Genomic DNA, 13549 nt, shown 5'->3' with positions numbered 1-13549 from the left:
TATCATCATTGTAACTGGATTACTCAATTCCAAGTACATTGTATCTTTCCCTATTTTAATTAACCTCATTGTACAAAATTCCTATAAAACCTGGCTTCGTCCTCAACTTGAGGAAGAGAATTCTCGGCTATCTGGACAGACTGTCTGTGCTGTTTCAGCTTAGTCAATTTCTCTTGCACGATATTGCGTACTAATAAACTGTTTGTCAATTTCACTTCGAACTATGTTTTGTGATCTCTAATTTATTGGGCTAATTTCTTCAACAAGAAGGGTGACCACAATTGTATGTAATATTCTAAAAGTGGCCTCATCAATATCCTAGTCTGCTGGAACATGGCGTCACTTCTATACTCAGTGCTCTGACCAATGAAGCCAAGCATGCCAAATGCCTTCCTCACCATCCTGTCTACTTATGACTCCACTTTCACTCCTGTTCAGATGTAATACATTCAACTAGTACAGGTCCCATAACATCCCCTCCCCAGAAACAGTTCCAATGCCCCAGGAATCTAAAGACCACCCACATGCACCAACTCTCCAGCTACACATTCACCTGCTCTATCCTTCTGTGTGGCACTGGGAGTAATCTGGAGATTACTACCTTTAAAGTTCTGCTTTTCAATTTCTGACTGAACTCCATAAAATCTGCTTGCGGGACCTCATTTCTATTTCTTCCTGTGTCATTTGTCCCAATATGTTCTATAACCTCTGGCTTTTACCTTCAGAACACCCCACAGCCACTCTGTGATATCCTTGAGTCTGACACCTGGGTGGCATTGCACCATTCTGGAATAACAACTATGGCTGCAGAAATGTACATGCCTACTCTTCCCACTAACACATCCCCTCCCACTACAGTCCTGCCATTCTTCTTCCTCCCTCACTGAGCAGTTGGCCCTTGGTTCTGACTGGCCTCCAAAGAGCAACCATCACTCTTTGACTGTTTTCTAAGGGCAAAAAATGGCAGGTATGATGCAGGTTATGGAGATTCCCTCGCTACCTACTGGGTCCCCTTCTCCAGCCACGAGATCACACATTCCCTCTCTGTCTGGATATCCTTAATGTATGGGTGACCATGTTCTGAAACATCCCGTCCACAAGCCTCTTGGCATTATGAGTTTCCCCAGTTGCTGATCAAGCTCCAAAGCTCAGAACTTGAATTGTTCTGTGGATATCCAGGGACGCCTGGGATCTCCCACATAGTGCAGGACCTGCAAATCACAGGCCTAAACTCTCCTGAGATGTTGCACTTTGGTTTTGTTGAAGCGGTTCCACTGCTGGTCTCTCTACACTGCCTGTCCGCACTCTTGCGCATTTCTCCTTTGAAATGCTCCTGAGTCCCTCACAGGGTAGGTGTGGAGAGGATGGTTCCCTTTATGAGAGATTCCCAAAATAAGGGTTGCTATTTAAAAATCAGGGGTCTGCCATTTAAAACATGATTTTGTTTTTAACTGACAGAAGGTTGTGAGTCTTTGGAACGCTCTTCCTGAAAAGGCAGTGGAAACAGAGTCACTGAATATTTTTAAGGCAGCGGTGGATCGATTCTGGGTAAGAAGTGAAAGGTTATCAGGGATAAGCATTAAATGGCAGAGCAGGGCCCAGGGGCTGAATCGTCTGTTTCTACTCCATCTTCATGTGTTCTTTTGTTTGACGAGTTAGTTATGTTTCTCTCTCCACGGAGACTACTAGATCTGCTGAGTACATGCAACATTTTCTGTTTTTGTTATAACATTGGTACTCTGATGTGGAAACAGTTTGATGCACCTGTGCCTGCACTGTAAGCCCTTTGCATTGTTAAAGGAAAGAATGAATGAAATATTTGCATTTATATAGTGCCATTCATGATCTCTGAGATCATGAATAAAGCACTTTACAGCCAATGTTTTACCTTTTGAAGTGCAGTCACTTCTGTAAGAATAAAAATATTACCACATTGCTCATGATTTCTGCATTCTTTGTTGGCCCGTCAGGTCACAATCGAGTCAATAAGTGTGGCGCTGAAAAAGCACAGTAGGTCAGGCAGCATCCGAGGAGTAGGAGGTTTGATGTTTCACTCCTGATGAAGGGCTTATGCCCAAAACGTGACTCTCCTGCTCCTTGGATGCTGCCTGACCTGCTGTGCTTTTCCACCACCACACTTATCGATTCTGATCCACAACATCTGCAGTCCTCATTTTCTCCCATCAGGTCACATTGTTCGGTCACAAATCAAAGATCTTTTACTGACCTACATTGAGCAGGGAACCCATAAATATCACATTCTTTCACTGATTTACTTACCCTCCGCAGCAAGTAGCAGATCCGTTCAATGTTCCTCAGCCTCTCTCGCTAGGTAAGGAATAAAGAATAAAATTGAGGCAAAATCACTGACAAACAAGGTAGTCAATATTAAGGACAGACTAAGGACTGAAAGGTCAGTGACTGAGGGACCCCAGAAACTGAGAGGATATCTGAAACTGAGCAACACTAAGAGACTGAGAGAGCAGGGTTCTAGGGGATCTCCAGGAACTGAAGATCATTAGGAACTGAAAGGACTATAAAGACTGAGACAATATGGGCTGAGAGACAAGGACTGAGAGGATTGAGACCTGCGATAGAGAGGTAGAGGCCAAGAGACTCCAGGAGCTAAAGGAACTGGCTGAGGGAAACTAGGATCTGAAAGGATGCTGTAGACTGTGGAAACAGGGAGTTTCTTGGGCTAAGGCACAGGACCTGAGGGAAAGGAATTAAGGACAAAAGAATGACCAATAAGAATAAAGCACTAAAGGAACTGGCTGAGGGAAACTAGGATCTGAAAGGATGTTGGAGACTGTGGAAACAGGGAGTTTCTTGGGCTAAGGCACAGGACCTGAGGGAAAGGAATTAAGGACAAAAGAATGACCAATAAGAATAAAGCAACACCAGGGAATTATGGTGGAGGAGCAGAGATTATGAGACATCAAGGACTGGGGCTGAGACACAGGTTCTGACGGACAGGGATTGAGGAACAGAGACGAAGCAAAACTGGAGACAGAGGGACAGGGACTGCATGTAAGGTTCAGGGATTCAGTCTCAGGTACAGAAAAAGTGGAACACCTGACAAGGAAATGGACTATAGAGCAGAGACTGGCTGACAGGGATTGAGGGACTGGGACTGAGGAATAGGGATTTAGAGACAAGGACTAATGGAGAAAGACTGAGGGACACTGATTGACTGACTCAGGGACATGTACAAAAGACCCTGAGTGAGGAAATGAAGGACACCAGGGAAGAAGGACATTTGAATGAGGGACTGAGAAACAGGAACGAAGGACACTGAGTGAGTGTCTGAGGGACACCAGGGTCTGAGGATTAGGGATGAAGGACACTGAGTGAGTGTCTGAGGGACAAACACAAATGGTGTTTTATAAGTGACTGAGGAACAGAGATGAAGGACACTATGTGAGGAAAGAGTGAAACCAGGGACTGAATAACAAGGAATAGAGAGACAGAGAGTTGGATAGAGTAGAGATTACAGATGGCAACCTATTCAGAGCTAACACTTGGTACCATCGCCCCATTCCTCAGGCAATGAATATGATATAGAACACTTTACCATCCTCTTGTGGTGTAAGGAGTCTTCGATGTACTTACTGCATGGAGAGGGTTGCATTGATCAATGGGGCTCCTAAGATCTTTACGTAATTCATCAAATGCAATTATCTGTAACACAATCAACAGAAACAGCTATTAAACTCTTTATCCTCAAGGGGAATATATTCACATTACTGATTTTTAAATGTTCAAATATGGGGTATGTGCACCCCATAGCATCACCAATTAGGACAGCATTTTGCCCTGGAGAAGGTGATGCCTTGCTTAACGACTGCAGTCCTTGAGGTGGAAGGACACTAACAGTGCTGATAGAAAACAATTCCAGAATTTTGATCCAGCATCAGTGAAGGAACAGCAAATATTTCCAAGTTAAACAGTAAGTTGGTTGGAGGGAAGCTTACAGGCATGATCTGTTAAGGTTTACAACTAACTTTAAACCTTAACAGTTCAAATAACCCTTCTGGTCCAAAACATTTGGCTTGATTTGATTTGATTTATAACTGTCACATGTACCGAGGTACAGTGAAAGGTGTGTTTTACAGGCTTTACAGACAGATCATACTATACAAATGCATCAGGGTAACAGAACAGAGTGCAGGATGCAGTATTACAGCTACTGAGAAGGTGCAGAGAGAGAGATCAACGTTAACAGTTAAACAGGTCTAAACTCCTTTGCTAAACTCCTTATACAGAAGTAACCTGCTTTGAATTATTCTAAAGTGTTTTCTCTTTTTAGAATCATCGAGTCATACAGCGTGTAAACAGAAAATCGGTCCAACTTGACCATGCTGACCATAATCTCAAACTAAACTAGTTCCACCTACCTGCGTTTGGCCCCTATCCCTCCAAATATTTCTTATTTATCCAAATGTTTTTTAACATTAAAACTATACCGCATCCATCACTTCCTCTGGAAGTTCATTCCATACATGAACCATTCTCTGTTGAAAAAAATTGCCTTTCATGTCATTGTAAAATTTTTCTTCGCTCACCTTAAAAATATGCCCCTTATCTTGAAATCCCCCACCCTAAGGAAAAGACACCTGCCATTCATATTATCTATATTCCTCATGATTTTATAAACCTCTATAAGGTCATCCCTCAACCTCCTATGCTCTAGTGAAAAAACTATCCAGCCTCCCCTAATAACTGAAACCCTCCATTCCAGATAACATCCTGGTAACTATTTCCTGTACCTTCTCCAGCTTAATAATATCCTTCCTGTAACAGGGCGACGAGAACTGGACACAATACTCCAGAAGAAGCCTCACCAATGTCCTTTACAATGCCCCAACTCCTATACTCAAAGGTCTGAGCAATAAAAACAAGCATGCTAAGTGCCATCTTAACCACCCTGTCTACATCTGACACAAACTTTAAAAAGCGCCTGAATTCCTCAGTCTCTCTGTTCTACAACACGACACAAGGTCCTACTTTTAATTGTATAAGTCCTATCTTTGTTTTACTAAAATGCAATACCTCGCATTTATCCAAATTAAACTCCATTTGCCACTCCTCAGCCCATTCGTCCAATTGATCGAGATTCCTTTTGTAATCTTCTTCACTGTCCTCTATACCTCCAATCTTTGATGCCATCTGCAAACTTACTAACCATGACTTTTATATTCTCATCTAATTCATTGATATAAATGACCAACTAAAGTGGATCCAGCACTGATCCCTGTGGAAAACTGCTAGTAACACGCCACCACACTCTCTGTCTCCTGCCCTTAAGCCAGTTTTGTATCCAATTGGAAAGTTCACCCTGAATCCCATGTGATCTAACTTTATTAATTAGTCTACTGTGCGGAAACTTGTCAACAGCTTCTCAGGAGCAGCTGCTTTACAAATCCAACTTCAGCCAAGAAACTTGCAGAACTGTCTTTGCTAAAACTGAAAACAAAATCTTTTCTTTCCCAAGCTAGGTGGTTCCACTATTCAAAAAGTGAACAAAAAAAACAATCTCTGACTTTCAAAACCAGAGCTTAATGTACAACTGTTTCCTGTCTTCACTCAAGTTCTTCTAATGTAAATAAAAAGTATTAGTCTCTAGGAAGTATATTTCTCTCATACTGTGTTTTAAAAGAAATGACCATGGTTACAGAAATACTTGTACATTCATCATTGATCAGACGTAGAAAACCCATATGCCACTAGTTCAAATTCAGAACCCCAACCCAAACATAAATGATGTTAAACTATCTACAAATCACACACTTCAAATCACAAAAGCACACTTTCAGATTGATGTACATACACACAGATATGTATGATAATAAACACTCAGACAAGTGTATCCACATATATTTATTTATTATATAGATAAGTACATACACATTGCATTTGGATAATCCCATTAACAGAAAAAAAAATAAGGGTGTTTTAAGTAAGACCTTGTTAGAAAAGCGAATGGTGAGGGCCCATGGTGTTCGAGGTGAGCTGCTGGGATGGATTGAGGATTGGCTGTCTAACAGAAGGCAGAGAGTTGGAGGAGATATTAGCACAAAACACAGATTCAAGAAAATAAACACATACAAACTATCTACTCCTTCATTAAATCCACAACTTCACATTCACACAAGTATTTTTTTCATGGATAGCTTCACCTGAGCTGATGCCAGTTTTCTATTACTTCCAGATTTTAAAAATTGAAAGCAAATTCACAAGCTGCTCTGGTTGGTCTTGAACTCTCCTCCTCTAGATTATTAGCTGACTAACATACCCATCATACTACCATTTACATGATAACTTGACTCCTGTTGTCTGTGTTTCATCTAGAAGTAACCAGCTCGGCTGTTGAAGTAGGAATATTGGAAACCATGCCACAGGGTTGAACTGTTACTGGCTCATACATGCTTTGACACATCTCTGTAGCAGCTGAGACTTGAACCCAAAACTTCTGGTAGGGGACATGAACACTGAGTTTAGATCAGGGTGGTGCTGGAAAAGCACAGCAGGTCAGGCAGCATCCAAGGAGCAGAAAAATCGACGTTTCATATCGTTCCAGGGTGGAGGCTCCCTGCATCCATTCCTGATGAAGGGCTTTTGCCTGAAACGTCGATTTTCTTGCTCCTCAGATGCTGCCTGACCTGCTGTGCTTTTCCAGCACCACTCTGATCTAAACTCTGGTTTCCAGCATCTGCAGTCCTCACTTTTGCCTTGCCAACTTGAACACTGAGCCAAAAGACCCCCTTCTGTTATTGATATTCTCTGTCAGATTTAAAACACAAATTATCTACGGTTCTCTCATCCTAAATATATAAATCCCCCCTCAGTATGGTATTTAGAGACACACACATTCTCCCTCTTTAATTACATGCCAATCAGTTCTGAGGAACACAGAGAAGCAAGAGTACGTCTACATTGTATATGTCACATAGTTAAACATATAAATAAAATCTTATGTGGACAACTTCAATCACTCTACTGATGCTTCAATACGTTACAATCTTGATTAAAACATGGACAAAAGTACACCCTCTGGCTCACATGAGAACTCACTGGAAGGTTAAAAACGGTGATGTGCACACATACACATATTACAACCATGCTTTCTACTACATTCTAGCACATTGGTGAGGTGATGGTATTATTGACGATTATTAATCCAGAGACCCAGGAATGTTCTGGGGACCAGGATTTGAATTTTGCCACTACAGATGGTGGAATTTGAGATATTAAAAATCTGGAATTAAGAAACTAATGATGACCACTGTTAATTGGTACAAAAATTGTCAGAAACCCTTTGGTTAACTAACATCCTGAAGGGAAAGCAAGTTGCCATCCTCACCTAGTCTGGGCCTAAGCATGACTCCAGACTCACAGGAAGGTGGTTGAAACTTAACTGACCTCTGAGCAATTAGGGATGGGTAATAAATATTGGTCTAGCCAGCAATATCCATATCTCCTGAACAATTAAAATCAAATAGGAACAGAAGGAGGCCATTCCCATTCAGAACAATCCAGCAAAAGATGCTGTTCAAGATAGAAATTAGAAAGCAAACTAAATGTAAAGTAAAATTCTGGGAGTTGGATTAGAGCTCTGATTGGTGCAGGACATTAGGCAAGTGCCTTCCACTTCTGTGCTGTGAACTGTCCATTTAAAAGGCATCTGGATGGGCCTATGAATAGGAAGGGTTAAGAGGGAAAAAATCAACGAGGTAAAAACAATGACTGCAGATGCTGGAAACCAGATTCTGGATTAGTGGTGCTGGAAGAGCACTGCTGCCTGACCTGCTGTGCTTTTCCAGCACCACACTCTCAACTCTGATCTCCAGCATCTGCGGTACTCACTTTTGCCTGAGAGGGATATGGACCAAGTGCTGGTAAATGGGACTAGATTATTTTAGGATATCTAGTCAGCATGGGTGAGTTGGACCGAAGGGTCTGTGTCCATGTTAGACAGTTCAATGACTCTATAACCCTCTGTGAGCTGGGATTCCATGTGAAAGATCCATTTGAGAAAAGTGCTGGTCAAATTAAACTGTCTCCCAGTGAGAAATCAGGCTTTCAGCAAAGGAATGATGAACAGAAATTCTTTAAAACTAGTACAACAAACTGCCTCATCCACATAAATGAATTAATTATGAAGTGTGAATAAACTGACTGACTTGCACACAGGAAGATCTCACAAGTCCCTTGTGAGTGTATTACTCCCTTAATACTGGCCACTTCCTCAGTGCTGCTGTTGGTCCAGGATGCCAACTTGCGGAATGCTTCAGAAAACATCTCCGGGACACATGCAGGAAGCAACCCCACTGCCCTGTGGCCAAACACTTTAACTCCCCCTCCCACTCCACCAACGATATGCAGGTCCTGGGCCTCCTCCACCACCAAACCCTTACCACCTGACACCTGGAAGAAGAACGCCTTATGTGGGACCCTCCAACCACATGGGATTAATGTGGATTTCACCAGGTTCCTCATTTCCCCTCCACCCACCTTATCCCAGTTCCAACCTTCCAATTCAGCACCACCCTCTTGACCTGTCCTACCTGTCCATCTTCTTTCCCACCTATTTGCTCCACCTTCCTCTCCGACCTATCATCTTCACACCCAACTTCATCTACCGATCATATTCCCAGCTACCGTTCCCTGGCCTCACAACCCTCCCATTTAACTCTCAGCCCCTTTAGGCCAACCCCTCAATTCCTGATGAAGGTCTTATGCTCGAAACGTTGATTCTCCTGCTCCTCGGGTGCTGTCTGACTGGCTGTATGTATTCAGCACCATACTGTTCGACTCTAACCTCCAGTGCTCACTTTCTCCCATTACAAATGTTAAGGACATGCAGAGGGACTAGGCATGGGAAGGGGAGGATCCAGTTCTTGTGGTCCATGTGGATACCAATGACATTGGTAGGACAAAGGAAGAGAGTCTACTGAGGAAAAAGGCAGGCAAATTGGGGAACTTTTCATTCTTATATAAAACAACTTTTGTGATGACCTCGGGAATAGCAAGGCTTAACTTCTAGCGTCCTACCCCAGTGAGGTGTAACAAGGGTATTATATTAACATGGGTAGAGGATTGGCTAACTACATGGAAATTAAGAGTCAGGATAAAGGGGTTGTTTTCAGGTTGCCAAACTAACTGGTGAAGCACCACAAGGGGCAGTGCCTCAACTTTTTGTGATCTATAGGGATAGCCCATATTGAAGTCAAATGTGCTAATGATATAAATATAAGTAGGAAAACAAGCATTAGGAGGATGCAAACTGCTGGCAAAGTGATAGATATAGATAAGTGAATTGCAAAACTTTGGCAGTTGGAGTATAATGTTGGATCATGTGAACTTATCCATTTGGCTGGAAGAATAGAAAAGCACCATATTATTTACATGGAAATTAAAACCTTGATTTAAACATGGACAAAAGAGCTGAACTGCAGAAGAGGGCTGGGGTTCCATTGATATCAAGACTGCATGTGACTGAGTGTGACATCAAGGAACCATAACAAAACTGAAGGCAGTGGGAATCAGGGAAAACTCTCTGCTGTTTGGTGACATACCTGGCATGAAGGAAGATGATTATGGTTTGAAGTCTCTGTTCCAGTACATCTCTGCAAGAGTTACACAGCCTAACCAGCTTCAATTAATTCACTGATGATCTTCATAAAATACCTACAGCGCAGAAGAGGATATTTGGCCCATTGCACCTATACTGACACTTTGAAGAGCGTTCACCCCACTATATTCCCATAACCTCGTATTTCCAATGGCTAATTCACTTAGCCTGCACATCCCTGAATGCTACAAGGCAATTTAGCATTGCCAAAACACTCTAACCTGCATATCTTTGGATTATGGGAGGAAACCGGAGCACCCGGAGGAAACCCACACAGGACACAGGGAGAATGTGCAAACTCCATGTAGACACGGGAAAAACCTGACAGTCACCCAAGAATGGGATCAAACCCAGGCCCCTGGTGCTGTGAGGTGACAGTGCTAATCATCAGTCTATCAAGAGGCCTGAAGTGGGGATGATCACCAATGTTTAGCACCATTCATGACCTGTCAGATGCTGACATTGTCCAAGTTCAAATGCAACAAGATTTCTGGTTAATATCTATGTTTGAGCTGACAAGTAGCAACAGTAAAAGGGCAACTAGGATGAAAATAGAGCCCCTTAAAAATCAACGAAGTTGTCTATGTGTGGAATGACAGGAGATGAGAGAGATACCAAATGAACATTTCGCATCAGTTTTTACTGTAGACAAAGACATGTAGGCTAGAGAACTTGGGAAAATAAATATCGATGTCTTGAAAATATTTCACATTACAGAAGAGGAAGTGCTGGAGGTCTTAAAAAATGTAAAAGTGGTTAAATCTTTGGCACCTGATTAAGTGTATCCCAGGATGTTGTGGGAAGTTAGGGGAGAAATTGTGGAACCTCTAGCAGAGATATTTCTATCATCTACTGCCACAGGTGAAGTTCCGGAGGACTGGAGTTGTGTCTTTATTGAAGAAAGGCTGTAAGGAGTAAGCTGGGGACGATGAACCGATGAGTCTGACATCAGTGGTGGGTAAATTGTTGGAGGGGATTCTGAAAGATAAGATTTGCATGTTTTTGGAGAGGTGAGGAATGATTAGGGATAGTCAACTTGTCTTTGTGCATGGCAAATCATGTCTCAGAAACTTGATTGAATTTTTTGAGGGCATAGCAAAAATGTTTGATGAGGCAGAGTAGTAGACATAATCTACATGGATTTAAGTAAATTTTTCGACAAGGTTCCACATGGTAGACTGGTTAGTAAAATTAGATCACATGGGATTCAGGCAGAGTTTGCCATTGGATACAAAATTGGTTTGATGGTGGGAGACAGAGGTTGGTGGTGGAGGGTTGGTTTTTGGACCGGAGGCCTGTGACCAATAGTGTTCCGCAGGGATCATTGGGTCTAGTGTTGTTTGTTACTTATGTAAATGATTTGCATCAGAATTTAGGAGTATGGTTTGTAACTTTGCAGATGACATCAAAATTGGTGATATAGTCAACAGAGAAGAAGGTTATCTAAGATTACAAAGGGATCTTGATCAACTGGGCTAATGGGCTAAGAAATGGCAGATGGAGTTTAATTTGGATAAATATGAGGTATTTCATTTTGGTAAGATGAACAAGGACATGACTTATACAATCAATGGTAGGGTCCTGGGTGGTACTGTAGAACAGAGACATCTAGGGTTCTAGTCAATACATTCTTAGCGATTTATATCACAGGTAGATAGGGTGGTTAAGAAGTAATTTAGCATATTTGCCTTCATTGCTCAGACCTTTGAGTATAGGATTTGGGACATCATGTTGAGGTTGTACAGGCAGGTGGGACTAATTTAGTTTGGGAACATGGTCAGCATGGACTGGTTGGACTGAAAGGTCTGTTTCTGTGCTCTATGACTCTAAAACTCTAATAATCATGGGGGACTTCAATATGCAAAGTGGAATGGAAAATTCAGATCAGTAGCAAATCTTAAGAAAAACAATTTGTGGAATGTCTACAAGACAACATTTTTTTGGAGCAGCTTATGGGCCCACTAGACAACAGCCACTTCTGGATTTAGTGATGTGTAATGAAGCAGACTTGATGACAGAGCTGAGGTGAAGGAACCCCTTGGGAGCTGTGACCATAACATGATAAAATTCATCCTGCAGTTCGAGAGGGAGAAGATTTAATCAGATGTAATGGAATAGAATTGATAGAATTGAGTAAAAGAAACCTCAAAGACATGAGGGAGGAACTGGCCAGAATTAGAAGGGAACACTGGCAGGGATGAGAGTGGAGCAGCAAGTGTGGCAGGAGTTTCAGGAGGTAATTTGGGAGGCATGACATAAATTCATCGCAAGGAGAAAGAAATATGTATTAAGGGGAAGATGAGGCAACCATGACTGATGAGGGAAGTCAGGGACAGCATAAAAGCAAAAGGAAAAAGCATACAATGTGGGAAGCCTTTAAAAACCAGCAGAGGATAACCAAAAAGCAATAAGGGAGGGACAATGAAATATGAGAGTAAGCTAGCTAGAAATAGAAAATATTTCAATAATTTTTTTTAAATAAAAGGTAAGAGAGAGGTAAACATGGACATTGAACTGCTTGAAAATGACACTGGAGAAGTATTAACAGTAAAGAAATGGCAAAGGAACTGAATAGGTACTTTGCATTAATTTTCACAGTGGAAGACACCAGCAATATACCAGACTTCAAGAAAGTCGGGGGCAGAGGTGAGTGCAGTGGCATCACTAAGGAGAAGGTACTGGGGAAGCTGAAAAGTTTGAGAGCAAATAAATCACCTGGACCAGATGAACAACACTTGAGATAGCTCAGGAGATTGCAGAGGCATTGGTGATGATCTCTCAAGAAGCATTGGAGTCAGGGAGGGTCCCAGAGGATTGGAAAATGACTAATGTAACACCCTGTTTAAGAAGCAAGGGAGGCAGAAGACAGGAAATGATAGGCCGGTTAGCCTGACCTCTGTCATCAGTGAGAATTTAGAGTCCATTATTAAGGATGAGATTGCGGAGTACTTGGAAGGGCATGGTAAAGTAGGGCAGAGTCAGCAAAAAAAAGGCCATGATGGGAGTTGTGTACAAGCTGCCTAGGAGTAGTCACAATACAGGGAAGAAAATAAATCAGGAGTAGCAGATGGAGTTTAATTTGGTTCAATGTGAGGTATTGCATTTTGGTAAGATGAACAAGGGCGGAACTTATAACAGTTAACTGTAGGGCCCTGGGTAGTGTTGTTAAACAGAGGGACCTTGTGGTTCAAGTACATAGTTCTTCAAAAGTTGCATCACAGGTGGACAAGGTAGTTCAGAAGGCAGTTAGCACACTGGCCTTCATTACTCAGACCATTGAGTATGGGAGTTAGGATATCGTGTTGAGGTCATATAGGACCTTGATGAGGCCACTTTTGAAGTGCTGTGCATATTTTTGGTCACCCTGCTATAGGACTGATATTATTAAATTGGGAGAGGGTACAAAAAAGATTTACAAGGATATTGCCAGGACTGGACGTTTTGAGTTATAAAAATAGGCTGAATAGGCTGGGACTTTTGTCACTGGAGGGTAGGAGGTTGAGGGGTGACCGGGGCATTGATAAAGATGGGGGAGTTCAAAAACTAGAGGACATATTTTTAAGGTGAGAGGAGATAGATTTAAAAGGGATCTGGGAGACAACTTTTTCTCACAGAGGGTTGTTCATTTGTGGAATGAACTGCCAGTGGAAATGGTAGATGCAGGTACAATACAACATTACAAAGGCATTAGGATAGGTACATGAATAGGAAAGGTTAAGAGGTGGTTTGTTGCCCGTGCCACGTGCTAGTGAGGCAAGGAATAGGGAGAGAGAGGAGTTGAACACGTGGCTACAGGGATGGTGCAGGAGGGAGGGTTTTGGATTCTTGGATAATTGGGGGTCTTTCTGGGATAGGTGGGACCTCTATAAGCAGGATGGTCTTCATCTGAACCAGAGGGGTACCATTATCCTGGGG

General features: G+C 42.2%; 1 protein-coding gene across 1 annotated transcript in view; it reads right to left on the bottom strand.

The window, feature by feature from the left end:
- LOC122540195 (protein cornichon homolog 3-like) overlaps window positions 1-13549 on the bottom strand; it is a 42170-nt gene that overhangs the window by 18713 nt on the left and 9908 nt on the right. Inside the window, exons 2-3 of the mRNA XM_043675559.1 lie at window positions 3613-3681; window positions 2281-2328 (exon numbers count right to left, since the gene is read on the bottom strand). Coding sequence (XP_043531494.1) covers window positions 2281-2328; window positions 3613-3681 — 117 coding nt within the window. The remainder of the gene's footprint in view (window positions 1-2280; window positions 2329-3612; window positions 3682-13549) is intronic.

The sequence above is a fragment of the Chiloscyllium plagiosum genome, chromosome 3 (assembly GCF_004010195.1).
Source record: "Chiloscyllium plagiosum isolate BGI_BamShark_2017 chromosome 3, ASM401019v2, whole genome shotgun sequence".
Classification (NCBI taxonomy): domain Eukaryota; kingdom Metazoa; phylum Chordata; class Chondrichthyes; order Orectolobiformes; family Hemiscylliidae; genus Chiloscyllium; species Chiloscyllium plagiosum.
Note: the sequence above shows the minus strand (reverse complement) of the source record. Positions and strands in the feature narration are given on the sequence as shown.